Source organism: Syzygium oleosum, unplaced genomic scaffold, assembly GCF_021117445.2.
Source record: "Syzygium oleosum isolate NSW1041296 unplaced genomic scaffold, Sole_v2.1 Sole_v2.11, whole genome shotgun sequence".
Lineage (NCBI taxonomy): Eukaryota > Viridiplantae > Streptophyta > Magnoliopsida > Myrtales > Myrtaceae > Syzygium > Syzygium oleosum.
The window spans coordinates 8527507-8549054 of record NW_026607495.1 but is presented as its reverse complement, the minus strand read 5'-3'; the positions used below and the strand labels follow the sequence as shown (position 1 = coordinate 8549054).

General features: G+C 40.6%; 2 protein-coding genes across 3 annotated transcripts; both read left to right on the top strand.

Moving 5' to 3' along the window:
- The first annotated feature begins 464 nt into the window (after positions 1 to 464).
- On the top strand, positions 465 to 11626 carry LOC115686693 (wings apart-like protein 2). The gene is made up of 13 exons (XM_056315829.1): positions 465 to 1297; positions 3094 to 3193; positions 4204 to 4543; positions 5411 to 5523; positions 5989 to 6114; positions 6210 to 6303; positions 6434 to 6538; positions 8356 to 8957; positions 9296 to 9561; positions 9989 to 10139; positions 10405 to 10499; positions 10588 to 10669; positions 11184 to 11626. Exons 1-13 carry the CDS (start codon positions 753 to 755, stop codon positions 11265 to 11267), a joined length of 2703 nt encoding a protein of 900 aa, XP_056171804.1. The 5' UTR covers positions 465 to 752; the 3' UTR covers positions 11268 to 11626.
- A 1501-nt stretch (positions 11627 to 13127) lies between these two features.
- LOC115686681 (protein RTF1 homolog) lies at positions 13128 to 16327 on the top strand. 2 transcript variants are annotated; one of them, XM_030612054.2, is made up of 2 exons: positions 13128 to 13258; positions 14090 to 16327. In XM_030612054.2, exon 2 carries the CDS (start codon positions 14101 to 14103, stop codon positions 16060 to 16062), a length of 1962 nt encoding a protein of 653 aa, XP_030467914.2. In that variant the 5' UTR covers positions 13128 to 13258; positions 14090 to 14100; the 3' UTR covers positions 16063 to 16327. The 2 variants fall into 2 exon arrangements, with proteins under 2 accessions (XP_030467914.2, XP_056171811.1); XM_056315836.1 differs by lacking the exon at positions 13128 to 13258 and adding an exon at positions 13472 to 13493.
- Positions 16328 to 21548: the final 5221 nt, after the last annotated feature.

Here is a 21548-nt window from a genome sequence, read left to right as displayed (position 1 = left end):
GAAAGGACGGTATCAAATATTATCATATAGTTCAGGAACTAACTTAAATATTCAAAAATTTTAGGGATTACATTGAACAAATACAAAGTCCAAGGACTACTATACTGCACATTAGATTAAAATTCATGGACTACATTGAAAAAATTTAAAGTCTAGAGATTGCATTGAACAAATTAAAAGTCGGGAGATAATTCGGAGATCACGTTGAATAAATTAAGAATTCATAAATTACATTGCACGCGAGGTCAAAATTCAGAGATGGCAACCCCTCCTACCTTAAAGTTCACGAATGGCCAGCACCCTTGTCCCATCTCGATGCCACAGCGATACGACGGCGCACGGAATTCCACGAGCCGAACCGGGTCGGGAAAAACGGGTCCGCAAAGGAAATCTTTTTTTTTTCGAAAATCCGAAAACCCCAAAAACCAAGATCGGCAAAATCCAACCACTTGTCTCTCTTCCTCTTCTTCATCTTCTTGTTCATCTTCATCTTCATCTTGTTCTTGTTCTTCTTCTTCAGCTCGAATTCAAGAACTCTCTAGCCCCGACCCACATCTCATCCTCAACATCAAATCATCCCTAACACCTCCCAAATCCATCTTCTTGGGTCCCCCCAACGACCCCCCAGATTCAAATCCAATCCCTCCTCCGGTCTTCCGCCGCCGCATCGAGCCCGATTGTGTTCAAGAAAGCCGCCGCCGCGCGACGGCGACGGCGACGGCTCCCCCCACTCCTCCGGCGGTGCGGCGGCGATGATCGTCCGGACCTACGGTCGCAGGAACCGCGGCATTTCTCGGGGCTACTCCGGCTCGATGGACGACGACGACGGTGACTCGATCTTGGACCCCTACGGGGACTCCCTCTCCTCCCAGGAGGCGGCGGCGGCGGCCCACCAGGATTTCTACGCCTTCTCCTCCCAAGATTCGACCGCCCCCCACCTGCCCTCCTACTACGACGACTCCGACCCCGACCCCTTCGGCCAGCCCCTGGCGGCGGAGGATTGCCTGCGCGGCGATGGGTACGGCGGCGGGGGCGGGGTCTCGAGGAAGTCGAAGAAGCCCAGGAACGGGGAGGGCAAGAGAGGTAAGGGTTACGTGGAGTACTCGGTGCTGAGGGCCACGTCGACGCTGATGGAGACGCAGGAGTTCGGGGAGATGATGGAGCATGTGGACGAGGTGAATTTCGCCCTAGATGGGCTGAGGAAGGGGCAGCCCGTGAGGATTCGGAGGGCGAGCTTGCTGTCCTTGTTGGGGATTTGCGGCACCGCACAGCAGAGGAGGCTCTTGAGGACTCAGGGGTATGTATGCTTTAGAGCTAAAAAATGTTTTCTTTTTTTGGATGTGCTGTGTGTTTTTCAGGTTTGGGGCTAACTGGGGGCGTGTGATTGTGCGTGTTGGTGTTTGGAGGGGGCATTAATGGGTGTTAGAACTGTTGTGTTTGGTCAAAATGAGGCGATGCGATGATTTGAGTTTTGGGAAGGTGCTAGAGGGATTGATGTATTGGTGGGTTGGGCTTGAGTTGGATGATATAGGAAGCTTTGGATATTGAACTTTTAATTCCGAAGGCTGTTCAATTTAGATTCGAGTTTCTAGTCCTGTAGGCTTTCAGTTTCCAAGAAACGCTTCACAATTTCGTCATAGTAGCTGTATGGTTTAAGACATGAGGAGATTGCCAGGAGTTCATCTGTGCGGCCAGTGAGTTTTTGAGCTGAGTTTTCGGGTTTCCTGTTTTCTTTGTTGTAAACTTCACAAATTCGTCAATCTTCTTATTATATTTTCAAAGCTATGAGTGGTGATCTAAGTGGGGTAACCGAAATGGAAGTAAGCAATATATGGTATGAGCACTGCATTGCTGTAGGAGCAATGCACGAGAGTTTTTTGAAGTCCAGCTTATAGGATTCCTGATTCAACTTTGGATATGTTCACTGATTGTTATGCATGACATAACATGAAAAATCTAAGGTATAGCCTTAATTAACTTCTGCAAATGTATATTTTTCCCTTCTTGGTTGTGCATTAGAGAAACAGCTGAATACCTCACTGCCTGAGCATTTTTTTCTCCAACGTTCCCTGGCAGCTGTTATACTGCTTTGATGAACCAAAATTTAGATCCTTACATATTGAAGTCCTTTAGAACTTTTCTCTTAGAAAGAAGTCATGGAGCATGAATTAGCTAAAGGATTAGTAGTCTGCACCGCTTTCAGAGACAATTGTGACAATTCTGTTAGGAAAAAGGGGGGGTATAATTCAAGTTCTTAAGAGAATGAATGAAGCATTTTATTCCAATAATGTCTTTATGACAATTCTCAATAATCTATTTTGGACGTTCTAGTTGAATTAAATTATCTACCTCTGATCCTTTTTAACAAAATCTTCTTGGAGTCACTCACATTGTTTAGAAATAGAGGATGGAATATGTAGCAGGCTTGAGAGGGAACATTTCATTGTCATTCTGTTTCTTTTGCTTGTGTTAATTTTCTTTGCTGTCAGCAATTTAGAAAGATAAACAATGTATTCCTGTCTCCTTTAGAATGAAAAGACTTCTTCCCCATGCAATCCTCCTTTCCGTCCTCTTCCTTTTTCTCTCATTATTATCCATGACACCTTTTGTTACCTATATTATTTAATTTGTTGCTCAATGAAAGTTAATTCAGGATGCATTTTGGGGCATGAGTACTTTAGGTTGCCCAAATAAAAAATCGATTTTGATTTTAGAAACAATGAGCAAAATTCATATAGTTTAAATGTTTAATAACTATACATTTTAAAATACTTAAGTCATCCCATATTAATTTAAAGGCAATGATCTAAAGTTTACATGCTTACAAGTAAAATCAAAAGTAGAAAAGTTATAAGTGTAGAGGGCTTGAATTTACAGTTAATTTATGAAATAAGCAATAGGTTCACATGGCTGTGGTGGAAAATATTTTGTCTATTCAAAATAGTGGATCGTTGACATGCTCACAGTTGACGCTTGATTATGTTCTGTTTACTTTAGTGGAGCTAGGTGACATATTCCGCTTTTCATGCATTAGTCAATATTGCTATCTTTTTGGGTTTACTCAAACTGACATTCATAATGCCTTGTTTTCAGGATGGCGAAGACTATAATCAATGCTCTTATAGGTCTCAATTTTGACGACTCACCTAGTGATCTGGCAGCAGCAACCCTCTTTTATCTTTTGACTGGTGATGTAAGTCATTCAAAATTTGCACGCGATAGAGTGAATTCTTTTCAGCTTCCCTCAACGTGCATCGATGGAATTGAACATTCATCTAAACAATTGTTGCTAGTAATTTGAGCCTATAAATTTCCCTATGAAGAAAATGGCATCACTGTTCCCATATCAGTCTTGTACCTCATAAAATGTTTCGACAGTAGAAGATGTGGTTACCCTTTCCTGTTTGGTTGGTCATGTTTATATAAATTCGATTACTAGAGTATATGAGGAATATTCTATTCAGTCCTGCTGAATCATTATGGCAGGGCTCTTTAATCGATGAAGTTTATATGTTTCTACATTCACAATAATGAATAAGGATGACTGTTTGTTTGTTGGCCCCTAAACTCGAGTATCTTCATATTTCTGGGACTGAAATTGCTGAGTATGTCATCGCTATCGTATTGTTTTTATGGACAAGACATGAATGATGACTGTCACAAAAGCTTCACTTAGTTATCTGTTAGTTTTGTAGGTTGATTTGGATTCATTAACGATATTATTATCAACCATGAGCCAATAATTACCACTTCATCCTTGGTGAACTGACTTCATTTTGTCATTCACTGCATTTAGATATTACATATGAAGTCACCAGTAACTTTGTGGGGTTACACTGGTATCTATTGTTTCAATTTCCAAAAGCTATTGGAACTCGAAATATCAAGCAGCAACACCTTCCCCACCCCCCCCTTCAAAAAAAAAAAAAATTGCACATATTGACCTGAGGAAAATATAAGCCAACAGAGCTCAAACAGGGAAACACTAATCATTTCATCATCAGGAGTGTTAGGTCCTGAAAAAGCAGCACAAGTGGTTGATTGTAAATTATTTAATCTGCTTTTGAGGATGATCTTGCAGCGTGGCATCCTTTATCAAACTTCTCTCTATATAGATCTAATCTGCATCTTTTTGTAAAGTGCTTTCTTTAAGTCTCCATTTGTTTACCAAAGGCCTGATTTATATCTGAATTACAATCTCAGGGTCAAGATGATCAGCTTTTGGAATCACCAAGCTGCATTAATTTCCTTGTTAAGATGTTGAAACCAATTGTCTCTGCATCTACCGAAGACAAGGTCTCCCAATTTGGTTTTAAGCTTTTAGGATTACGTAAGGATCCTGAGATATTCCATGGGGGGTTGAACAAAAAGGATAATTGCTCTGCCAATATCATATCAAGAGTGAAGGAAATTCTTGTAAGTTGCAAGGAACTAAAGCCAAGCCTTTTGCATGATAGTGGAATTCACAGGCCTGAGTTAAGCCCCAAGTGGATAGCTTTGTTGACTATGGAGAAAGCTAGTTTGTCTACCATTGCTCTTGAAGGTACTATGAATAAAATCAAACTCTTGTTCCATCTCTCTAAAAAAGGTTTTTAGTTTTCTTCCCTGGTATAGATGTGATAGGCCTTTTCTTGGATTACACGAGGTATGTTGCTCATCTTGATGGCACTGGCTAGCTAACCAGGGAATATGGAGGAGATTACTTCGTGTGTACATCATCAAAAAAATAACAATAACTACAACAACTTAAGCTTTATCCCACAAGGTGGAGTTGGCTACATCATTAGATAAATAGTTGGACTTCGTTGGTCTACTTTGGAGATTTGTGATCCGATGGCTTTATTGGTGTTCTGTTGTAAATCATGGTGTCATCTCTCTCTCTCTCTCTCTCTCTCTCTCTCTCTCTCTCTCTCTCTCTCGTGTTTCCCCTTAGTAGTTGTTTTGACTAAACCACCATTCCTTTTCTTAACAACTGTATCTGGATAAGTTCTCTGATTCTTTTGTTGTTGTTGTTGTTGTGCCCGCTCATCTTCTCACATTAGTCAAATGCATATAGTGTTTTATTTCTACTATAATGGTGAACACCTGCATACTCAATTTCTCAATTATGCACTGCTAGAAGAATTTAGCGTTTTTAAATTTTGAGTTTTCTTTTCTGTCTATCTTCTAAATCATTAGCAAATTATTGATCTTCCATCTCATAGTCTCCCTAGTTACTCTTCTGATCTGCTTTAAAGTTTATGGGATGCTTGTCATTGATTTTTCTTGCAAATTTTTGTAAAGATTAGCTCCTAATCCGTGTGTTACAAATATGGTAGAGTATTTGTAAGTTATATTTTCTCGCTGCTTCCTTTGTTTCTAGCGTAGTCCTCACTGAATGCAGACTTATCTTCCAAGTTAATTCTTGCAGAAAGTTCTGGTATTGTAAGAAAGACAGGAGGCAACTTTAAGGAGAAGCTGCGTGAGTTTGGAGGACTTGATGCTGTCTTTGAGGTCTCCATGCATTGCTATTCCACAATGGAGGTGTGAGCTTGTATGTTTGCTTGATTTAGTATTTTGTTCACCTACTTGGGCTGGGTTGGCCTAGTTTATGCAGGATATAATGCTTTAAGCACTAGGAACTGTCCTTATCTTTCTACCCCTTAAGAGTGATTGTGTCCTGAATTAGAAACAATGGAAACTACAGTTGGAGTTAAATCCTTGTGTGCTGGAGAAGAACTAGTTTGGAGTCTTGTTTAATCTTATGTAAACTCCATATCTATGACCAAAAAATAGGATAAGTCCTTCATAACTGATGTACCATAGAATTGAGTGTTCCTCACAATTAGATATCATTGAAAGAAGTTCTTGTGCTTGTACCGGAGAATTGTCCAGCTTTTAATATTTTTTTTTTGTAATTCTTCTGACTGTTTGTCTTTGCAATATGTTCATATTCATTGCTGTTCTCAAAGCTACATGTAGCCCTTCAAATACGTTGTTGCTTTGCAGGGTTGGAGAGAGCAACACCCTTCTTTTTGGGATGCTAAAAATGACGTGTATCTGAGTAGCCTTGTGTTGCTTTTAAAATGTTTGAAGATCATGGAAAATGCAACCTTCCTTAGTAACGATAACCAGGTATGGGTCAATAAAGTGTTATGGTTCCATAGCTATCATTCATCACTACACTTAATTTGGTTCACATTGATTCCGTGTATATTTTCTTTGAACAGACTCATTTGCTTGAAATGCGAGGCAACCTGGATCCTGAAGGATCCAATGTGTCTTTCACAAAGCTTATTATAAATGCAATCAAGATTCTCTCGGGTAATGTTTCATCTATAGAGTTACATACTTTAATTTTGTCTGTTTATTTGATCATCTGTTGTTTCTACTTTCTATTTTGGAGGTATTTCAATCATTGCTTATTCAACTGATTTATTGCATTTATCTTTAGGTCTTTATCTTCTCAAAAGCTCTCCTGCTCCAAATAGTCAAGAATCTGAGTTCTCCAATGGCATATATCATACTTCTCAATTGGCTTTGGTTGCTGCTGACAAAGGTAATGGTTGACAACTAATTTTACTATAGTAGCATCGGGGGTGGGTGTTGGGGTTGGGGTGGGGTGGGGGGCCTTTATGCGGAGACTCCATGTTGGGGAATCCTATTCTTTTAGAACATAGTGCACATATATTTGATGTGTTCATTTCATTTCAATTAAAGTGGATGTGCTACATATTTTGCAGAGATCGGTTGATCCACTTGGCCCTATAAAAGCATTTATTTTGTCTGAACAGTCACATGCATCCGAGTTTGTGACCCATTGTGTGGAAGATTTGCATAAAAATGAACTAAATTGTACTTTGGTATTGGTATAGTTTGCAAGCAATGTGTCGTTCAAACTGCACAGAACCAGAGTGCTTTATGAAATATCAATTATGGTTGAATTTGCATGTTCAATAATTTGAATGAAGCTGATAAGGTTTTTGTTGTTGAATAGAATCTGTAAGAAGTGTTTTTTACCGATTCTTGAGCAAAATGTAAGTTTACTTACGTAAAATAATTTTGATACTTTAATATATATATATATATATATATATATATATATATATATATTAAAGTATCAAAATTATTTTACGTAAGTAAACTTACATTTTGATATATATATATATATATATATATATATATATATATATTTCTTAAGACATACCTTAATAGTATTCACATAAAACATGTTAGATTTACGAAATAGAGAGATGATCTTGATCTTAAGTGGATTACAGTCACAGCTCAGCATTCTTCTACTATCACTTGCTGTTAAGTGTCAAAACAATCTAGCGCTATGCTTGGTGATTGCACATTTTAGTGCACGAGGTTCTGCAAGGGTCAGACGTACACTGCCTTACCCTTGCTTTGTAGAAAGGCTGTCACCGTATAGGTCACAATGGAGTAACCTTACTGTTACACCAAGGTTTGCCTTGTGGTCTGCTCTTGGTTCTGAGAGAGGGAGACCTTTTCCTCCATTCCTGCATTCCACATTTTTCTACTTGAAGAGCTTTAGAGTGTGAGTCTATGTTTTTGGTAGTGCTGATTTTAGCTGCAGGATCTTGCTATTGACAGTTAGCTTAGAGTTCCTTTGTGTCTAAATCCTTGTTTTTGACATGTCAGCAACATACTGTCACGATGTAACTTGGAAAAGAAAGAATATCATTTTTGTGATTAAAAATGTGGGAATTCAATTGGTGCTAACCTAGTGATTTATTCATCCTGGTCATACTATTGTCTTCCGGTAGTGGGTGGGTTATCTCTCTATGATGAAAGGGCCTTGATAACTGGATGGCTGGTGGTTAGAAGTTGTCGTCAAAGGAGTGTTTTCTTTCACTACTTTTTTTTTTTGGGGGTGGGGGTGGCTGGGGGGGAGGGGGAGGGGGGTGTGACCTGTGAGAGGGAGGAAGAGTTGACTTGAGGGAAATGAAGAGAAGTGAGGGGAATTAGGATTTTTTTTTTTTGTGTTGGCTAATTAAGTTAGAAGAGAAACATAAAAGAAATGAAAGGAAATTGTAATTTCCCTATGTTGTTTGGATATGCATGGAGGGGTGATGATGTGGAGGGAATTGAAGTTAATTAATAGACGAAAATAGCCTTTGTTCTTTTTCTGTGTCACCTTTATTACGAGTAGGTTTAGAATTTTGAAAGGACATATGGGTTATCTTCCAAGAGACAGAAATAGAAGGAAAGGGAGAGAAATAATTTTTGGTAGGTCCACCTTTTTATATATGATCGATATATTCTGGGGCTGGGGTTGTTATAGCTGCTTCCTATGTTATTATTTTGGATTAGCTTAACTAGATGCTACAATTGACCTTTTCTTATCTTCAGAGGAAAGCAATGAGATTTTGTCCGTCAGATCCACTAGAGAGTGTTGCAGCGTGGAGGAAACCTCCTTGCAGAAAATTTCTGGTACATCTGTTCCTCCAAGATATTCATCATCCAGTTCCGAGATGACAACATCGTCAAATGGCAGCTCTTTGTTGAAAATAAAATTCAGTTCTTCTGCCTCAAGTTCGCGCGGTGGGTTGTTGAAGAGTTCAACCAGCGGGACTAATTCAACTAGTAATGGTTTGAAGAGCAACTTCAGCTATGGCAAGAGAGACATTGTTACTGATGACGCCATGTTTGAATCTTTGGAACATAGCCAGGATCCGTTTGCATTTGATGAAGATGAGTTTGAGCCCTCTAAGTGGGAATTACTATCAGGGAAGAAACATTCTAAAAGTAAAAACAGTAGACTACCAATCAGAAATGCTGAGGATGTCTGTCAACTGCAGCTGAAAAGGCTAGAAGATTTAGATAAAGGGGAACGTCGGCATCAAGAATCGAGTAGCTGCGATAACAATTGTTCTCAGGAAGCATCTACTTCAGGAGCCATTGATGAAGAAAATCGCAGCTTTCTAACGGATTGCCTTCTTACTGCTGTTAAGGTATTACAATGTTCCAATAAGCTTAACTATATATTAACTGTCTGTCAGCTTTTGCATGAAAATTCAATCAAGTTCACCCTGTCCAAAATATCTCAAGTTGCATGTGATCTTAAGTAGTTCCCATCCTGATTTGATTGATGGCGATGATATGTGTAAATTTTCAGTCAATTACTTATCATAGAAGGGAAGCCATGCAGGAGTGCCTTTTTCATGATTTTTTGGAAATATTGGAGGGCCTCTTCCCTCACTCCCCATACCTCTTTGTGTATATGTTTAGTATAGTGTGCAGATCTGATTTGTACATAAGATGAAGCATTTACAAGTTGCTCCCTTGGCAGGTATTGATGAATTTAACAAACGATAATCCTCTAGGATGTAAGCAAATTGCTGCATGTGGAGGATTGGAGACCATGGTGTCAGTAATTGCTGGCCACTTCCCAATGTTTAGCTCCTCATCGTCTCTCTTCAGTGACAGAAAGGAGAAGAATCATAACATTGGTCTTGACCATGAAAAGGAAAAGCATCTCACGGACCAAGAGTTGGACTTTCTTGTTGCTATTTTGGGCTTGCTTGTGAACTTAGTTGAGAAAGATGGAAGTAACAGGTCATCATACTATCTTCTCCTCCTCATACACAAATTGTTCTTCTTGAAACTTCTGCTGGGCAATTGCAGCAATGCATGAAGTCCCAATGTCAGAGAAGAATTCAAATAAGTTGGTTTTGTTAAAAATGCATGGAAATATTTCGTTTTATCATAAATTTTCATTTCTTCAGTATATCTTAGTATGAAATGATTGATATAAAGTGTTCAGAAAGAAGCTTATGTCTGCTCTCTAACTTAATTCGATATAGTCCAACCTGTACATTGAAATTGATAACTTGCTATGTTTGGTTAATCGTATAAGATGGGCTTCCTTTACCCTTTGGCTAGAAGTCTAGAACTTTTGATAGTTAGAGTCAATATTCATCAGTGCAGCAGATAAGTAAGGATTCCATTGCTAGTCCTATCACTTACTAAGCTTCTAATGCAGATCCCGGCTTGCAACAACCAGTGTTACTGTACCCAACTTAGAGGGTCTTGAAAGTGGGAGCAGGAGGGATGTAATTCCATTGCTGTGCTCCATCTTTTTGGCTAACAGAGGTGGAAGTGAACCAGCTGGTGAAGAACAGGTTATGGAATTGGTATGTGCTGCTTTTAGCAATTATAAGTGTGATGGCACATGAATATTGTGCCGTTATAATATGGAAGACTCTTTTTTTTTGGCTTGAGGTTCTATATTTTTTCTTTATGATTTGCCTTGCAAGGACTTGCCTGTTAATATAACCACGCCTAGCTATTGGTTCTTGAGGAATCACCAAATTGACTTGATGCTCAAGATATCTGTTCCCTTTAATGCACTAGAATATATGACATCTCACAAAATCTTCATTTTTGAACACTTTTCAGGATGACGAGGCCTTGTTACAAGGAGAGAAAGAAGCTGAGAAGATGATTGTCGAAGCTTATTCTGCCTTGCTTCTGGCATTCCTCTCCACAGAAAGGTTTTCCACCTTGCTACCTTTTCATTTGTATGATTTTCCTTGATAGCGTCTTCTATTTTAGAACATAATGATTTACTGCCATATTCAGCAAAAGCATCCGCGACGAAATTGCTGCATGTCTCCCGCAGCATAATCTGGCGGTTCTAGTCCCTGTGTTGGAGAGATTTGTGGTATGTATCTCTTACAGAATTCTAAATCTGCAGTCATAACAAGTTCTCTTCAGCCCCATTCCATCACGTCTCTTGCTTTTGCCGGTGAATAAATGAGTTTCTTAATCTAAATGAAATAGGGTTAACTTTTCTTTTCTGGGGGCCAACTATAGGGGGCTAGTTCAGTGCCATATGTTATGTTGCTTTGTTTCTGTGGTCATCTACTCGGTTAATGATCTCTGCAGTCAAGGTTTACGGTCACTGCAATTTCTCTGTTCTTGTCTGTGATCTGGATACCACCTGATGTGAATTTGTCCTACAATTAGCATTTATACCCCAATGTGAATTTGTCCAACAATAGCATTTATACCCCAATGTGAATTTGTCCAACAATAGCATTTATACCCCTGGAAACCGGATGATTGTTGTCGCTGAAGTTTGATTTATTTAAGCCTTGCGCGTGAAGTTTCGAGGGACTGAAGATATGTGGCATTGGTCTGTGGGATTTACTTCGTACTTGTTTCCTCTCATTCAGGCATTTCACTTGACTTTGGATATGATGACGCCGGAGACGCATAAAACCGTAAGCGAAGTGATCGAGTCGTGTAGAGTTCTATGAGAACTCAGAGTGGTAGAGATTCAAATTCCTGTACAGCATCTTTTCTTTCAGGATAGTTGTTTGAGCTTTTACACAGTGAAGTGTGACAGATACGGCATTCTATTGAGTTGACTACAAGCCTCTCTGTTAATAGTCTTTTATAGGCCTCATTTTTCTTCTCCCCCTCTTGATGTTCTCTTTTAAAGCCCTTCTGATCCTCCTCCTTCTTTTATTGCCCTTTTCCCACTTTGTTATGTACTCTTTTGGGTTTTGATAGTGTATCTTTCTTTTGTTTGTTTTTCACCTTCTAGGTGAGCTTAGGAGAATCTTCACTTTGTGCATTGCTGCTGTAATTTGTAAATCTCCTATTCTTTGTTTCAGTTTCCCCCCTAAAATAATTTGTACTCTTGTTATTCAAAAAATAAAAAAAAGAAACAAAAAGATGAATGGTTGAGAGCCTTATAAAGATCTGTGCAGCTTTTTTTTCAATTATCAATTGAACTTTAGAGAACAAGCTAGTCAATGATAAGTTTTTCCAATGGGAAAAAATGGATTAAGGTTTCGTTTGTTTCGCGGTAATAAATAATTTGGAAAATATTTTTTTAAAAATGATTGCTTGTATCGTTTATAAAAATGAAGGATGAAAATATAGTTTTATCGTTTACAAAAATATTTAGATATAAGTTGTTGTTGGCAGCGAAAATATTTTTTATTGACTAATTATTTTAAACGTTATAAACGATCATTTTAAAAAAAATATTTTTAAAATTATTCATTTTTCGTGAAATAATTAGAGCTAAATTATTTCATATAAGGTAGGTAAGGAAGTTCAATTTGATCATGCATCACCAAATAAAGGAAAACTAATCGTATTCCTGAAAAATGATTTTTGGGAAATGATTTTTCTTTGTCATTGAGTTTTCCGCGAAACAAACGCATCCTAAATAAATGAACCTTGTGTAGTGTATTTTATTTGATTTTGTATTACAAAATTGCTAGTGACCACAACAATAATTGCTATATTTTAAAAAATATATAGGTCATCTTAAATCTTTTGATTTACACCCTTTTAGGAGCTCATGGAATATCACATGTTTTTACACTTTCATAGTCACATCCCTCTCGTGATACGGATAGATTGCCTTTTGATATATGTTATGTTTGGAGTGATCTTTGGTTTAAAATTTTCTAATTTATTTTCTTCTGAATCTTGCGGCTTTCGTGATTTAATTTTTGTTTCGCGACGAAAATCTGAAATATACAAATCACACGCCATGATAAGTAAGTTTATAATTCAAACGCTCTTGGGATTTTCTATTAATTGTTGATCGATCTCGATGCTAAGATACCAAAAGTTTTCTATTAAATAGCTTCTTGACATTGTTTATATTAGGAGAACCAAACCAGCCCATTATATACATATATATTTTTTTTTTGTTGCAAGAATTCAAATTTTTATAACAAAATATAAATATTGGTAGTCTTTCACTATAAAACACACGTCGGTGAGATAGTTATATTATTATTTATTCCCGTTAAAGACCAAGATTCGATTTTCGATAAGAGCAAAGGTATTTTTTTTTCCCATAACCGGTTCCCAAGTAGAACCGGCGATTCCGACCTTATAACCACGAATCGAACAGGTCCCAGGCGGGTTTTAGGGCGGTGGAACTGGGATTTTCCGAACCGGTTCTCCATTCAGTCTATGTTAGTTTGGTCCGGTCCGGTCCGGTTTCCAGGTCGAATCGCATCCGGTGCTCACCCTAGGTTGACACGGACAGAGTCGGTACCGTTAAGGTTTATATGTGACAACAATCACAAGGTTGTTTGTAGCAAGCACCCTTGCCTCGTTGTCGGCTCAGGCGCCTCTGACCACGTATTGTTCCTCGGAGTGGCTTTTCTCTCTCTCCCAGCAAGAATTTCTTCAAGCACCAGACGAGAGAGAGAATCGTCAAGCCAGGAAGAGATCATCAAATCCCTTTTGAGAGTTTCTTGGAATTAGGGTTTCTCTGGTACGCTTCTCTCTCTAACTCTCTCTCTTTCTGTGGTCTCTGATCTTGTGTCTTTTTCCATTCGAATTGGGTTTCTTGTTTTCCGGGTTCTTTGATGTTCGAGCTTCGCCGCGAGTTTTCCCGCGATACCCATGTTTTGATTTGGCTCGGGTACGTCGCGGGTGGACAATTTGGGGGTCCCGTCGAGCTTCTTGCTGGCGAATTTCCCGTTTTTCGATCGTTCGCAGTGGAAAAGGTTCCTCCTTTCCGGGAAAGTTCTCTGAGGCGGTCCGTCTGTAGTTGTGGGTTGTGGGTTTCTCTTGATTGCGTGCGAAAGAGATCGTTCCTCGATGTTTCGTCGTTCCTGGGTTGTTTTAGCATACTAAGAGAGTAGATGTGGGTGGAGTGAGAAAGGCTCCAAGCCCCCTTTTTTTTTGTTTGTGCAGTTGTGTGATGGAGTGAGGAGGATTTTGTTTGAATTTGTTGTGACTTGTTATTACCAAAAACGGAATTGAAAAAGAAAGCGCTTGTGGGGAGCGTCCTGTTTGCTTTTCCTGAGGCGTGGTGCTGATTCTACTGGCTAAGGAGTAAGGAGTATTGTTAATGATATAGATTCCGGATTGGTTTTTTTTTTTGGTTTTCACAAGATCGGCGATTACAGAACGCCATGCTTGTACTTGTTAAGAACAGAACCATTTAATTGGTTGTTTCCTGTCTTATAATGTGTCGTTTCAAGGATATGATGTAGGGAAAGTGAAATCAAGCAATATGGAATTTTCTCTTGAAGGAAGTATTATTTGTCAGTCGAGTGAGTTTTGAATTATTATTCTCATTATGTAAGTTTTCTTACAGCTGAGAAAATCATGGCGGACTTGGAAAATTTGCTGCTTGAGGCAGCTGGGAGAACCAATGGGAGAGGAAGGAATAAGCAGTCATTACCGCCATCAAGGAGGAGGCGGGAGGGCTCGTATTCTGATCACGGGAGCGACTCCAGGGACGATGAGTCCGATGATAATCGGGGTTATTCAAGCAGGAAGCCGTCTGGGTCTCAGGTTCCTTTGAAGAAAAGATACGAGAGGGACGATGATCAAGGAAGTTTAGAAGAAGGCGATGATGACTATGGGGGCTCAGATCGCAGGGGCGACAGTAGTGATGAATCTGATGTTGGCAGCGACTTGTATAAGAATGAAGATGATCGTCAACGGCTTGCAAAATTGTCTGAACTTGAAAGAGAGATGATTTTGGCCGAACGAGCAGAAAAGATGACGGATAAAAGCATGGCGAAAAATTTGAGGAAGGATAGGAAGACCTCTCAGTCGCGAAAGGAGACACCTCCTCTTGCGTCACGCGGACGCACATCATCTAGATCCGCTGACAGAACAGCTGCCAAGGATGAAGCTTTAAACGAACTGAGAGCAAAAAGGTTAAAGCAGCAAGACCCAGAGGCTCACCGTAAACTGAGAGATGGATCTAGAGGAAGTACTGCTAACCGAGATTTATCATCAGTCAAGAGAAAAGCCTTTCCTGCTTCAAGTCTGAGTAGTTCGAGCCGGAGTGAGAGCGAAAGTCGGTCTGACAGTGAAGATGAGGCATCAACTGGCGATGGACTGGTTGACAGCGACGATGACAGGGCACTGCCTGGTTCAGAGACTCTGAAATTTGAGGATGTTAAAGAGATTACAGTTCGGAGGTCAAAACTGGGAAAGTGGTTTATGGAGCCCTTTTTCGAGGACTTAATTGTTGGTTGCTTTGTAAGGGTCGGAATTGGAATGTCAAAAAGCAGACAACCAATCTATCGGCTCTGCATTGTTCGGAATGTTGACGCCTCAGATCCTGATCGACAATATAAGCTAGAAAACAAGATGACATACAAGTACTTAAATGTTGTGTGGGGGAATGAAAGCTCTGCAGCTAGGTGGCAGATGGCAATGGTTTCAGACTCCCCACCACTTGAGGAGGAGTTTAATCAGTGGGTTAGAGAGGTGGAGCGGAGCGGTGGACGGTTGCCTAGCAAGCAGGATGTGTTGGAGAAGAAGGAGGCCATCAAGAAAATTAACTCATTTGTTTACTCAGCTGCTACAGTGAAGCAGATGTTGCAGGAGAAAAAATCGGCCTCATCAAGGCCGATGAATATCGCAGCTGAGAAGGATAGGCTGAGGAGAGAATTGGAAATTGCACAGTACAAGGAAGATGAGGCGGAAGTCAAACGGATCAAAGAGAAACTTCAGCAATTGGAGGCCACTCGACAAGCTCAGAAGACCGATGAAAAGGCTATTAAGCTTGCTGAGATGAACAGAAAGAACAGGGTTGAGAATTTCAAGAATGCCTCAGAATTGAAACCTGTGAATACGTCCCTAAAAGCTGGAGAGGCTGGGTATGATCCCTTTTCAAGAAGATGGACCAGGTCAAGGAATTACTACGTCTCTAAGCCGAATGGAGGAAATGAGGCTGGAGGTGCCAATGACAATGGTAATGTTGCATCCGTGGTTGCTGAGAGCAATGGGTCGGGCCCAGTCGTGTCAGAAGCCGGTGTGGTGGCAACGGTTGAGGCGCTTGAAGCTGCTGCTGATGCTGGGAAATTGGTTGATACGAACGCGCCGGTTGATCAGGGCACTGAATCAAATATGTTGCACAATTTTGAACTTCCAATTTCATTGAATGCACTTCGGAAGTTTGGTGGGGCACAAGGAGCATTAGCTGGTTTCATGGCTAGAAAACAGAGGATTGAAGCGACAGTTGGATGCCGTGTGCCAGAGAATGATGGGAGGCGGCATATTTTGACATTGACAGTTAGCGATTATAAGAGACGGAGAGGGCTCCTCTGAGTAATGATTCGACCAAATGGCGTTTATGAAGGCGACGTATTCCTAGTCCTCCATCCTGTCAAACCAGTGATCCATGCTTGTGATTTTTATCGGTGGGTTCGCTTGGGGTCTGCCTCATCTTGTGGACTTTTTTTGCCTTTATAGTGACTTCCATGCAGTGCACCTGCCTTTGCTTGTTGTGTATCTATTGAACCCAGGCTAGGTTTTGTCTTGGGACATGTTTCATTAGCTTAAATGAGCAGATTTACACTTGGGTATCGTTGTCTATTCTTTTTGGTATGCAAGCAGGATTCTCTGTTAGCCTCGAGTCTTGGCTCCTCGCAAGGACACTCAGTGCTTTCTTCTTGGACACGGGGAGCAGGAGATAAAAGTGATATGCTTCTCGAGCGACTGTGTGCGTCTGTCGTTACTTATCGCTCGTCAAGTGTTGCCATGACTCAATTGTTATGAAAATAAGATTTTGATCAGCATGAATAGTTGATTGAATGTTTTTACGTCTCATTAGAATTAAAGAAGATCAGGAAGTCCTGAAGTCTCAGCTGAAGTTTAATGCCCGGTGTCTGACTAGTCTTTCTGAAGTAAAGATCCATGCTAGATAATGTGTTAAAGAGTGTTGAGATATGATTATTGAATGATTCTGCGGTTGATTAGCATGGCTTCTTATTGAGGATTTGTTGTTTAGTAATTGAGGTAGGCAGGTTAATATTGTTAATTTTGATGGTGTTAACTTTCAGATTTTATCGTATTCTATTGTCCTCATTCTTTTTGAATGCTTGTACGCTTCTGCGAATGCCGTCAAGAAATTGCCAAATTTTGTTAGCTGAGAATGTAAAACTTGAGGTTGGAGAGGCTGGTTAAATAGGTCAAGACTGCTTAGCATTTTCGTTAGGACCGATGGCAGATGAAGAAGTTTTGCATTCAACACGAGGCTCGGCCATCCCGCCATCTCCGCTTCCGCGATGGTGCTGCCACTACCACTGATCGGCGTCACCACCACCAGTTACCACAGGTCCGGCCTCGCACCAGAATAGGCCTATCAGAAATCTGAGGTTGTGGAGGTTGAAGCAGAGTTGTCTTCACGATTGCATCCATGGCCGCTCGAGCTTTTTTGAGCTCCAAGCGCCATGGTTTGCTCGAGCTTCTTAGAGCTCCCTGCCATGGCAGCTTGAGTTTCGTTGAAGTCGGCCATGGCCGCTCGAGCTTTTTTGAGCTCCAAGCGCCATGGTTTGCTCGAGCTTCTTAGAGCTCCCTGCCATGGCAGCTTGAGTTTCGTTGAAGTCGGCCATGGCCGCTGCAGCTTCTAGGTTTCTTCAAGCTCGTGGCCATGGCAACTCGAGCTTCGTCGAAGTTCTCAAGCTTCTTCAAGCTCACAGCCATTGCCGCTTAAGTTTCATCGAGCTCGGTCATGGTTGCTCCAGTTTCCAGACTTCTTTGAGCTTGCACCCATGACCGCTCGAGTTTTGTTGATTGCAGCCATGGCCACTCCAGCTTCCAGGCATCATTAATCTTGCGGCCGTGGCTACTTTGTCCAACTTGGCCATGGCCGCTCGAGTTTTAGACCATCATTTCGTGGAGGTCAACCTCGAGGATGGCGGCAATGAGGACGTACCGATGGGTGGGTCAAAACTAGGAGATTTAGTGGTTGGTGGAGCAGTCGCGGAGCCAAGGCGGCGATGGTGATGGATGGATTTGTGCGACAGCAGACTAAGTAATAAGAAGATGCTGGACTCGCAGGCGCCACATCAACACCTCTCTCATCGAAAAATAACAACTGATCCCAAGTCAACTATCTCCGTCAGCTAAATCGAACGGAGTGAACGAACGGGCTCGATTGCACTATTTGAAAATTTAAGGATTCGATTGTACTTTCGCGATACGATTTTAAGACTTTTGGTGAGCTTATCACAATAGAATCAACCAATATACGTAACGTTAAGAAGGTAGGTTATGTTCTTGAGGACCTTTCCGAGGTTATCTGAAACTATGATTCATCCAGAAGCAGAATAGAGGGAAATAAAGAAAATGGGGGTGAGGACTGAAAGGAATTGGAACTTCTCTAGATTGAATCAATTAATCAATACACCAAACCATCTTTTCAATCATGAATGCTGTTGGAAACAACCGCGGAAAAATAAATACAAAACACAAGGATTTACGTGGTTCGATCACAAGGTGATTTACGTCTGCGGGCGAGGCAAAACAAGATTCCACTGTAATCAAAGAGAGTACAGTTTTCAGAAGTCGAAAAACGACTTAACAAAACCTCACGGCTCACAAATCTCTCACAAAACGAAAATCTCTCTGTCAATAAAAAAACCTAGCCGCAGTATAAATAGTGCTCTCCAAAAAATTTCCTCGGGGGCCAACTTGGATGGTCCGCTATAGAAATTTGTTCACTTGCTCCGAGTTGGGCCTATCAGCCTAACCCTCCGCGTCACGAACTAAATCTCAATTTTTTCTCCACGTTTTTGGTTGCACAAAAAATATGTCGGATCGGGTGATGAACTAGACTGAGTACATAAAATTCAAAGACATATTTTACGAATGCATTGTCACAATTATATTAGGAGACTATTGTGCGGTGCCAATCCACCTGCCTCCCATCTCCATCCGATTGAAGAACTCGTGGATTTGCCCTTTCCTCCTCCCTTTCAAACAGAGCCCGTGTGAATCATGATGAGGTAAGAAATAATGGGCGTTCTTACTTTCCCCGATCGAATTTGACTATAACATCGGCAAAGTTTTCATCTTCGACCAAACTAATGTTGATCTAGATTGTAATCGGTACCCTTTCCAATGGGCCGCCCGCCGCTGTTGACCTTCAGCGATCGTAGCAGCATCAGGCAACGCAATACCCGAATTTACAGAAAAAAACATGGCTAGCTGTCATCACGTCGATGGAGGTCGCTAGGGTTCAAAACAAGAGAAATTCACACACCCTTTATTTCAAGGATTCTAGTCTAATAGTAGGTTCAACCCTTAGAATATATATGCAATCTCGTCTTCCATTTTCATCAAAACGTGAAGGGATCTGTCCAACTTCCCCCTCTCCTTAATTGGTATCCTAATAACGTGCAAACGCGTCTGTTTCCTCAATTTCCTTTTAAAACGAGTTCTCTTTTATTCCGAATTTGTTTGCATGAATGAACTTGATATATTTCTAATTATAAATGATTAAATGTAGAGAGCCACCATAAATACTCAAGCTAATGTCTCTTTTTTATATATATAATCTAAAGGCCATCATGGTTAGGGTAAATCTAGAAACAATCAAGATTTGTTCGACCATAAAAGAGAAATGCACATCAAACCAACCTAATCTTCATATATATGACTTTCCTTTCCATAGCCAATGAAACTCAATTCAATGAGATCAAAGGGTTACTTGTCACTTAGTCATTAAGCATGCCCAATAGTTGCCCTCGTTAGGAAATTAGAACCCGTAGAAATTTAGAATAGCCGAGATTCCGGTAGTCACGATTTTGATCGACCTTTGTTCTTTGGATATCGGTCGAGGTGCTTGTATATGAGAGAGATGTCGAGATCTGATGTGGTTTTGGTGAGTCGCTTTCGGACCGGCCCATTCGACTTCGCCGCACACGAGCGTTCCGATCCGGATTCGAAATGAAGAGGGGATTAAGGACTTATGCCGCGGATAAAATCTCCATTTTGCGAGATCGGAAAGCTAATTGTTGAGGAAACCAAGCTTGAGAGAACGAGGCAAACTTGTTTTAAGGAAATACAAAGAAGGCAGCTCGACCAATCGTTTTTTGTTTTTCATTCTTTTCTCCTGTCAAGAGTAACTCGCCTCAGCCTATATGGCGTGGCGATTTATTTGATATACTGATCTAAGTAAACTCATTTGTCTATAGTATGTACTCCTAATGAATTTGATATATTGATCTAAGTAAACTCATTTGATATAAGCTCGTGGTCAAGGTAACTCGGGCTTCGTCGAAGTTTTCGAGCTTCTTCAAGCTCACGGCCATTGCCGCTCGAGTTTCGTCGAGATCGGCCATGGTTGCTCCAGTTTCCGGGCGTTTTCAAGCTCGCGGCCATGGCTACTTCGTCCGGTTTGGCTATGGCCGCTTGAGCCGAGTCAAGGTGACGATAGTGGCGGACGGACTTGGGCGACGGTGGACCAAGGAAGAAGAAGATGTTTGAGTTGTAGACGCCGCGCCAGCGCCTCTCTCTTCAGAAATTAACAAAAATTGCCGAGTCGATATTTTTGGTCAGCCAAATCGGACGGAGTGAATGGACGGGCTTGATAACATTAATTAATTTAACAAATTTTGAAGGCTTGATTGTGTTTTATCGCGAAAAGTTTTAAGACTTGTGGTACACTTATCACAATCATCGAACGATATATGCAGTATCGATCCTTTTTCCGGGTTTCTCAAACTATGATTCATTCAGAATGAGAAAAGAGAGGAGAAATAGAAAATGAGGGTGGAGAGTCGAAAGGAATCGGAACTTCTCTAGATTGAAGCAATTAATTAACAAATCAAACTATCGTTTTTCAATCGTGTATGCATTGTTAGAATTATTGGGAGACGATCGTGCAGTGCCAATCCACGTGCTTTCCTTCTACATCCAATAGGAGAACTGTGGATCTTTCCCCCTTCTCTTTTTCAAGCAAAGCCTATGAATTATGAGGTAGAAAGATTGGAAAGTTTTCATCTTTGACCAAACCGCTAATGTTGATTTATATAGTAAGTTTTTATGCTCGACAAATAAGTGCTCGGGCAAATAAAATCCCATTCGCAGTTTTGCGTCGGTTCCCTTTTCAATTGGCCCGCCGGTATCGACCTTCGGAGATTGGAGCATTACGCAACGAAACCAATCCAGTTGCCTGATCGAGAGATTCGGTACATATCCGAATTAACGGAAAACGTGACTACCTACGTCGTGCAATTGTAGATTTAACCCTTGCAGTATGTTTTAATATGTTCATATTAATTTCATCTTTCTTTTCCCCTCGAAAACAAGGAATGATCTGTCTGAACTTCCCCTCTCCTCACTTGGTGTCCTAACGTGCAAACACGTCCGTTTCCTCATGTGCAATTAGTGCGCACGAACTTGGAAGTGTTCCTAATGATAAATATTTAAATGCAGCTGCTGCACATCTAACTTTCTCCTCCATTGACCAAATCTATTCTCATCAATAGCATGGAAAAAATTGAAAAAAAATAAGAAGATAATAACATATGGACCCACCAATATATATATATATATACACACACACATGTATATGGAAGTCATGCTTAGATAAGAAATGCACATCACACCAAGCTAATCTTCACGGATATGATTTTTCCTTTCGATATCCAATCAAACTCAAATAAATGAGATTGAAGTATTTTACTTGTAACTTAGTCATTAAGCATGCGCAATAGTCTGTCTCGTCAAGAAATCAGAACCCATAGCAATTCAGGAAAGACCGAGATTTCGCTAGGCACGATCTTAATCAACTTTTGTTCTTTGGA

Bases quoted from the DNA above. Each gene is read 5' to 3' on its own strand.
- LOC115686681 (XM_030612054.2), top strand. From the start codon at position 14,101: ATGGCGGACTTGGAAAATTTGCTGCTTGAGGCAGCTGGGAGAACCAAT.
- LOC115686693 (XM_056315829.1), top strand. From the start codon at position 753: ATGATCGTCCGGACCTACGGTCGCAGGAACCGCGGCATTTCTCGGGGC. The intron at 1,298-3,093 runs GTATGTATGCTT...CCTTGTTTTCAG, and splicing joins AGGCTCTTGAGGACTCAGGG to GATGGCGAAGACTATAATCA. The intron at 4,544-5,410 runs GTACTATGAATA...TAATTCTTGCAG, and splicing joins GTCTACCATTGCTCTTGAAG to AAAGTTCTGGTATTGTAAGA.